At 59.7% G+C, this 7,500-nt stretch overlaps 2 protein-coding genes across 2 annotated transcripts in view; both read right to left on the bottom strand.

The window, feature by feature from the left end:
* ENH_00082260 (hypothetical protein, conserved) overlaps positions 1-4,899 on the bottom strand; it is a gene marked incomplete at both ends in the record, with an annotated part of 5,235 nt that extends 336 nt beyond the window's left edge. Inside the window, 10 exon segments of the mRNA XM_013583019.1 lie at positions 24-349; positions 516-963; positions 1,173-1,798; positions 1,920-2,288; positions 2,294-2,298; positions 2,558-2,765; positions 3,008-3,238; positions 3,524-3,787; positions 3,891-4,097; positions 4,213-4,899. Of these exon segments, the coding sequence (XP_013438473.1) occupies positions 24-349; positions 516-963; positions 1,173-1,798; positions 1,920-2,288; positions 2,294-2,298; positions 2,558-2,765; positions 3,008-3,238; positions 3,524-3,787; positions 3,891-4,097; positions 4,213-4,899 (3,371 nt within the window).
* A 1,809-nt stretch (positions 4,900-6,708) lies between these two features.
* The window catches only part of ENH_00082250 (zinc finger (C3HC4 RING finger) protein, putative), a gene marked incomplete at both ends in the record, with an annotated part of 2,908 nt that continues 2,116 nt past the window's right edge, over positions 6,709-7,500 (bottom strand). Inside the window, 2 exons of the mRNA XM_013583018.1 lie at positions 6,709-6,753; positions 7,391-7,500. The exon at positions 7,391-7,500 is cut by the window's right edge and continues 404 nt beyond it. Of these exons, the coding sequence (XP_013438472.1) occupies positions 6,709-6,753; positions 7,391-7,500 (155 nt within the window). The remainder of the gene's footprint in view (positions 6,754-7,390) is intronic.

Below are 7,500 nucleotides of genomic sequence, written 5' to 3'. Positions count from 1 at the left end.
TAGACCTCTAGCCCTAGGCGTACCGTGTGCTCTTGAGTTCAGCTCTTGTTGTATCAAGTTCCTTCTCGAGCGACAGCAGCAGCTGCTGCTGCTGCTGCTGCTGCTGCTCGGCGCGCTGCAGCTGCTGCATGTCTGCTGTTCTCGCATCAACCTCCCTTCGGTAACGAGCTTCTGCTGCTGCTGCTGCTTTCTTTTCTCTTTCGAGTTCTCCTTCCAGGTGCTGCAGCTGCTGCCGCAAGTTGTCAGTCGTTGCTGCTGCTGCTGCTGCGCTTGCTGCTGCGTCCTGCTGCTGCTGCTGCTGCTGCTTCAGCGCAGCCACGCTCGCCTCCAGCTGCCCTATTTGCAGTGTCTATACACCTCACACGCAGCAGCACCCCACACCAATCACCCACAAAACCCCCCGCAGCAGCAGCAGCAGCAACCTCAGCAGGCAAACAGCAATAGAAGCAGCAGTAACCTCTGCCTCAGCAGGCAAACAGCAGCAGCAGCAGCAGCAGCAGCAGCGAGAAACCTACCTTTTCGTTTACTAAAGTCTCCAGCTCTTGCTGCTTCTCCTTTAACTGCTTTACAGCATCTGCTTTTTCTTCCAGCTGCTGCTGCAGCTGCTGCTGCTGCTCGTTGCTGCGGTGCTGCTGCTGCTGTGCCTCAACGGCAGCTTGCTGCCAGTGCTGCTTCAGTGCTTTGCAGCTCTCAAGTTCATCTTGAAGCTGCTGCAGCTGCTGCTGCAGCCCCTTTGCTGCTGCTGCTGCGTCAGGGCTGTCAGCTTCAGCAGCAGCAGCCGGCTGTCCGTCAGCAGCGCCCTGAGCTGCAGTCAAAGTACGGCTGCTGCTGCTGCTGCTGCTGCTGCTGCTGCCGCTGCTGCTGCTCTCTAGGTAAGCGTTCGCCCGCTGCTGCAGCAACCAAATGAGCTTCTCCTTCTCCTCCAGACGAACGCGCAGCTCCAAGACCTGCTGCTCCAGCTGCCTGCAGCAGCAGCAGCAACAGCAGCAGCAACAGCAGCAGCAGCAGGAGCACAGCAGCGCCACATAAGGCAGCAGCAGCGCCACTGCATATATCACGTGCTCCTACAGCCACTGCCGCTGGTGCTGCTGCAGTTGCTGTGCTACATCTGCTGCTGCAGCTGCTGCAGCTGTTGCAGCTGCTGCAGCTGCTGCAGCTGCTGCTGCTATCACTGAACGCACCCCACAGTCGGTTTGATTTTCTGCAGCTCCTCTTTTGCTGCTGCTGCTGCTGCTCTGGCTTCGGCGTGCTGCGACTGCCTTTCTCTCAAGACATCGCTTAGGTTGGCTAGCTGCTGCTGCAGCTGCTGCGTGTCTTGTTTGTGCTGCTGCAGCAGCGTTGCGTTCTGCTGCTGCTGCAGCTGCAGCTGCACCTGGAGGGAGGCGCAGCGCTCTTCGTGCTGCACGTCTGCTGCGGTGGCTTGCTGCTGCTGCTGCTGCAGCTGCTGCTGCAGCTCAACGAGCAGCAGCTCTTTGGAATGAAGAGCTTGCTGCTGCTGGCTTGCTTCCCGCTGCTGCCGATGCTGCTGCTGCTTCAATGCATGCAGCTCCTCCTGCGACCTTTGTACTGCTTCTTCAAGTTCCCTGCAGCGCTGCTCCGCAAGGGAAGCTCTGCTGTTGGCTTGCTGCAGCAGCAGCTGCTGCTGCTGCAGCTGCTGCTGCAGTCGCGTGCACTCGCTGCGGAAGAAATCTGCTGTGGCCTTCTGCTCCGCCAGCTGCTGCTGCTGCTGCTGCGTCTCAGTCAGCAGCTTGCTGGTCTGCTGCTGCTCCACGCACAAAGTGGCAGCAACTTCCTGCATCTGCAGCAGCAGCCGCACAAGCAGCAGCAGCAGAGGGCCACTCAAGGCGAAGCAGCAACGCTGCCAGCTCCAGCAGATGCAGCAGCAGCAGCAGCAGCAGCAGCAGCAGCAAATTGCTTGCCTGAGTCACGAAACGCCTCATCTTGTCCTCAGCAGCTTCCAGGCGTTCAGCGACGTTGAGCTGCTGTTGCTGCTGCTGCTGCTGCAGCTGCTGCTGCTGCGCTGCAGCTGGCTGCTGCTGGGCATCCTTTGGCTGCTGGGTCTCCGACCCCCCGCGCTGCAGGTCCTCTACTTGCTGCTGCAGCTGCTGCCGCTGCTCCAGCAGCCGCTCTACAGCAGCAGCAAGCTCCTTTCGGTCTGCCTGCACTTGCTGCAGCTGCTGCTGCAGCTCGCGCAGCTCGTGCTGCAGCTGCAGCTGCTCCTGCTCCTGCTGCTGCTGCTGCCGCTTCTCCTCCGCCTCCCGGTGCTCCGTCAGCTGCAGCAGCTGCAGCTTCAGGGCGCTGCAGCAAGCAGCGGCACAGAAGCCTCCGCAGCAAACAGTGCAGGGAAGCAGCAGCAGCAGCAAGGCAGCAGCAGCAGCAAGGCAGCAGCAGCAACGGCAGCAGCAAAAAACGCAGCAGCGGCAGCAAACAAGGCAGCAGCAGAAGCAACAGCAGCAAGCAAAGCAACAGCAAGCACAACAGAAGCAAACAAGCCAGCAGCGGCAACAGCAGCAGCAAACAGATCAGCAGCAGCAGCAGCAGCAGCAGATCTCTGCGGACTTGGAGCGCCCCAAGAGCGTTTGATAGTCCAGCTGCGTTGCTGCTGCATGCTGCTGCTCGGCGCCCGAGTTTGCTGCTGCTGCTGCAGCATCTTGCTGCTGCTGATGTCGCAGACGCTGCAGCTCCCAAGCAGCAGCAGCAACTTGCTGCAGCAGCTCGTCGTTGCGGTGGATATACCGCCGGGCCTCTTCTTCTTTTTCCCGGTACTGCAGCAGCAGCAGCAGCAGCAGCAGCAGCAGCAGCAGCAGCAGCAGCAGCAGCAACAGCAGCAACATCATAAGCAGCTGAAGCGCATGTTAGCTGCAGCAGCATGACAGCAGCGCATAGACTACTGCTGGTGTAACACCTGCAACAACAGCAGCAGCAGCAGCTGCTGCTGCTGCTGCAGCTGCTGCTGCCGCTGCAGCAGCAGCAGCTGCTGCTGCTGCTGCAGCAAGGATTCTCTTACTTCGGATTCTAGGATCTGAATCTGCTGGCTTTTCTTTTTGTTCTGCTGCAGCAGCTGCTGCATGCAGCACTCTTGCTCGGCCTGCAGCTGCATTTGCTTCTGCAGCTCAGTTTGCTGCCGCTGCAGCTGCAGCTGCATCTGCTGCTGCTGCTGCTGCAGCTGCTCCGCTGCAGCCTTCCAGGCCTCCGCTTTCTGTCTCTGCTGCTGCAGCTGCTCCTTCAGCCCGTTGCACTGCAGCAGCAAAAGAGCAGCAGCAAAATCTGCCGCCGCAGCAGATGACTAGCAGCAGCAGCTGCAGCAGCAGCTGCAGCAGCAGCAGCACGACGCGCAGCAGCAGCAAGTTCTATCGAGATCTCACACCGCAGCAGCAGGGCAGAATAAAAACACCTCATCAACACACAGAAGCAGCAGCAGCAAGAGCAGCAGCAGCAGCAGGAGCAGCAGCAGCAGCAAGAGCAGCAGCAGCAGCAAGAGCAGCAGCAGCAGCAAGAGCAGCAGCAGCAGCAGCGAGCGTACTTGGTGAGACTTGGCGTCGAGCTGCACCAGCAGCTTAATCGCAAGGTCCATTGGCTGCTGCTGCTGCTGCTGCTGCTCAGCCATTTTCTGCAGCTGCAGCTGCGCCTCCTCCTCAGTCATGCCGGTTTGCTGCTGCTGCTGCTGCTGCTTCTGCTCCTCCTGCTGCTGCTGCTGCTTCTCGCTCCCACTGCTTGCTGTTGCTGCAGCTTCCGCTGCAGCTGTACGCTCTCGTGCGTGCTTCAACTCCGCTTCTCTTGCTGCTGCCTGCAGCAGCAGCAGCAGCAGCAGCAGCAGCAGCAGCAGCAGTCCGTGAGGTATGCAGCGAGGGCTGGAGGCCCCGGCGGCGGCAGCAAGAGCAGCAACTCACCTCCTGCAGCAGCTGCTGCTTCTGCTGCTGCAGCTCGTCAATCACTTGTTGCTGCGCTGCAGCAACTGTATCCTTCTGCTGCAGCAGCTGCTCCCTCATGTCCAGCAGCTCCTGCTGCAGGCGCTGCTTCTCTGCAGCAGCAGCAGCATCGAGCTCTTGCTGCTGCTGCAGGCAGGCGTACTTGCGCTGCAGCTGCTGCAGCATGGTCTGCAGCAGCAGCAGCAGCAGCAGAGGACAAACACAGCTTTGCTGCAGCAGCTGCTCGCAGCAGCAGCAGCTGCTTCTGCTGTCTCTACCGGTGCTGCTGTTGCGGGCAGCTTACGTGGAGCTCATCATACTTCTGCTGCTGCTGCTGCTGCTGCTGCTGCTGCAGCTCCCTCTGCTGCTGCTCTGCTGCTTTCGCTGCGGTGCATTCTCTGGTGGCTTGCTGCAGCTCCTGCTGCAGCTGCTGCTCCTTCTCGTGTCTGTCTTCGAGCTGCTGCTGCAGCAGCTGCTGCGCAGCCTCTGCTGCTTCCAGCCGCCGCCGCAGCAAACTGGCATTGCCCTCAGCAACTGCTGCTGTTGCTGCTGCAGCAAGAGCCTGCCGTTCTGCTGCTAGCCGGGCTATTCTCTCCGAAGTCAGGGAGTCCAGCAGCGAGTTTTGCTGCAGCAGCAGCTTGTCGTTCTTGCACTGCAGCTCTGCAGCAGCAAGGTCGCCTTCTTGCTGCTGCTGCTGCTGCTGCTGCTCGGCCTCCGCCTGCTGCTCCAGATCTCCGGGCGACGGCCGCTGCTCGCTCTGCGGCTGACTTTGCTGCTGCTGCTGCTGCTGCTGCTGCTGTTCCTGCTGCTGCTGCTGCTGCCCTAGCTGCGCAGCTGCAGCTGCGCCGCTGGGCGGAGAAGAAGTGTCTTCATTGTCCTGCTGTGACTGCTGCTGCTCTTGCGGTTGCTGCTGCTGCGGCGGCGGCTGAGTCGACTGCTGCTGCTGCTGCTGCTGCTGCTGCTGCTGGGGATCCTCTTCTGCAGTCCCCATTTTGCTGCAGGAGGAGCCCAGGCACCGCACTAAAGGGTACACAGAGGGCTGTAGTTTGCGCCGCTCGCTGCTGCTGCTGCTGCTGCTGCTGCTGCTGCTCGCGCCGGTCTGCTGCTGCTACAAAGAGGAGCCTGCTGCTGCAGCAGAGTGTGTCGCAGCTGCGGCCTACAAGGCAGCAGCAACACGCAGCCAGAGAGCGAAAAGTGCAAATTAAAAAACTGCTGCTGTTCTGCTTCAGCAGCAGCAGCAGCAGCAGCAACTCCCGCTGCATGCAGCCGCACAGCCCCTGTAGGCTGCGGTGGGGTGTACGTACACCCCAGCGGCTGCAGCCAACTAAAAAGCAAAGCTCTTATTTATTTGCTGCTTTCAGAAAAGTAGAACTTGCTGAGGTGCTTGCTGTCGGGGAAAGCAGGAGCAGCAGCAGCTGCAGCATTAGCAGCAGCAGCAAGCGTCTTCGTCAGGAGCCGCCGTTGCTGCTGCTGCTGCTGCTGCTGCCATCTGCACACCTCCGATGAGCGTGTCTGCTGCTGTTATAGTGACGCCTGTGCTGCTGTTGCTGCAGCATGGCTTGTACTGCTGCTGCTGCTTGTGCAGCGTGCCATTGCAGCCGCTGCTGCTTCTGCTGCTGCTGCTGCTGCGGTAGCTTCTGGGTTTATGCAACAGTACAGTCGCGTGTCTGTGTCTGCTGCCGGCATTTATTATGAACATCATTTGCTGCTGCTTGCTGCTGCCACACACTGAATTCGCCCTAGCTTCTGCTGTGCCTCGCCCTCCTGTGCTGCAGCAGCTGCTGCAGCTGCTGCAGGAAGCTGCTGCCTACCCTGCTGCTGCTGCTGCTGCTTGTTGCTGTTCGCTGCAGTAGATTTCAGCTGGCTGCATGGCTGGCAGCAAAAAGTTCCCAGGGCAACTCCCCAAACAGGCAAATGAAGACAACCTGCAGCTAGCTGCGGCTAGACAGCTAGCTACAGCTAGCTACAGCTAGCTACAGCCGGCTGCAGCTAGCTGTAGCGAACTGTGTTTAGCAGCAGCTAGCTGCAGCTAGCTGTAGGTGGCAGTCGCTAGCTGTGGTTGGATATAGCTAGCTGTGGCTAGCTGTAGCTAGCCGTAGCTAGCTGTAGCTAGCCGTAGCTAGTTGCAGCTAGCCGTAGATAGCTGTAACTAGCTGTGGCTGGCTGTAGCTAGCTGTGGCTAGCTGTAGCTAGCTGTGGCTAGCTGTAGCTAGCTGTGGCTAGCTGTAGCTAGCTGTGGCTAGCTTTAGCTAGCTGTGGCTAGCTGTAGCTAGCTGTGGCTAGCTGTAGCTAGCTGTGGCTAGCTGTAGCTAGCTGTGGCTAGCTGTAGCTAGCTGTGGCTAGCTGTAGCTGGCTGCGCCAGCTGCAGAGTCGAATCAGTTCAGGGGCTGTCCGCGCGCAGCTGCAGCAAAGCTGCAGCAGCTGCAACGACGTCAAGTGCTGCAGCAAAAGCTGCAGCAGCAGCAGCAGCAGGAACTCGTGCTGCAGCCCAAACAGCAGCAGCAGAATAACTTATCCTGTAGCCACGCTGTGCAAAGTGGGAGTGGCAGAAGAGGCCGAACTCTTTACGGCGGTTCATGCTGCTGCTGCTGCTGCTGTCGCAGCAGCAGCAACAGCAGCAGCAGCAGCCTTTTGCTGCTGCAGGCGCTGCATGGGCTTTTTGTCCACAGAGTGGCTTCTTGTTCACAGAAGCCAGCGCCGCTATTACTGCTGCTGCTGCTGCTGCGTTCCCTGCTCCTGCTGCTTCTGTTCTTGCTGCTGCTGCTGCAGCTGGTACTGCAGCAGCAAGTCCTCCGAGCTCTCATAGTGCCGCAGCGGCAGCAGATGCTGCGGCGGGCAGGCGGCCCTGCAGCAGCAACAGTAGCAGCAGCAACAGCAGCCGCAGCAACAGCAGCACGAATAGTTTGGGGAGTACTGTGCAGGCAGCAGAGTGCTAACTCTGTGCTGCAGCGGCAGCAACTGCAGCAGCAGCAGCTGCAGCAGCAGCTGCAGCAGACTAACGAACCATATAGACATCCCATCTGCTCCCTGGCTAGCTGTGGCTGGCTGTGGCTAGCTGCAGCTAGCTGTGCCTTTCTGTAGCTAGCTGCAGCTAGCTGCGTCTGGGTATCGCTAGCTGCAGGTAGCTAGCTGCAGCTAGTTGTAGCTAGCTAGCAGCTGCAGCTAGCTGCAGCTAGCTGCAGCTAGCTGCAGCTAGCTGTAGCTAGCTGGGGATGGCTGCGGTGCTTTTCAGCCTCTCTGTATTCCTATGCCTACAGCAGCTAGCTGCAGCTGCTGGCTAGCTGCTGCTAGCTGCAGCTAGCTAGCTGCAGCTGCTGGCTAGCTGCTGCTAGCTGCAGCTAGCTAGCTGCAGCAAGCTGTAGCTAGCTGTAGCTAGCTGCAGCTAGCTGGGGGTTGCCGTGGAGCATTTTTGCCTCTGTGTGGTCCTAAGCCTTATTGATTTCCTTTTGCTGCTTCACATCTTTGGCTCACCGGCAGACGGGGCAGGTTGGCTGCTGCTGCTGCTGCTGCTGCTGCTGCTGCTGCCGCTCCTGCTGCTGCTGCTGCTGCTGACACCATTTGCTGATGCAAGACCAGCAGAAAATGTGCCCGC

The sequence above is a fragment of the Eimeria necatrix genome, genomic scaffold (genome assembly GCF_000499385.1).
Source record: "Eimeria necatrix Houghton genomic scaffold, Enh_scaff8, whole genome shotgun sequence".
NCBI lineage: Eukaryota > Apicomplexa > Conoidasida > Eucoccidiorida > Eimeriidae > Eimeria > Eimeria necatrix.
The sequence above is the reverse complement of the archived record's forward strand: the minus strand, read 5'-3'. Positions and strand labels throughout refer to the sequence as shown.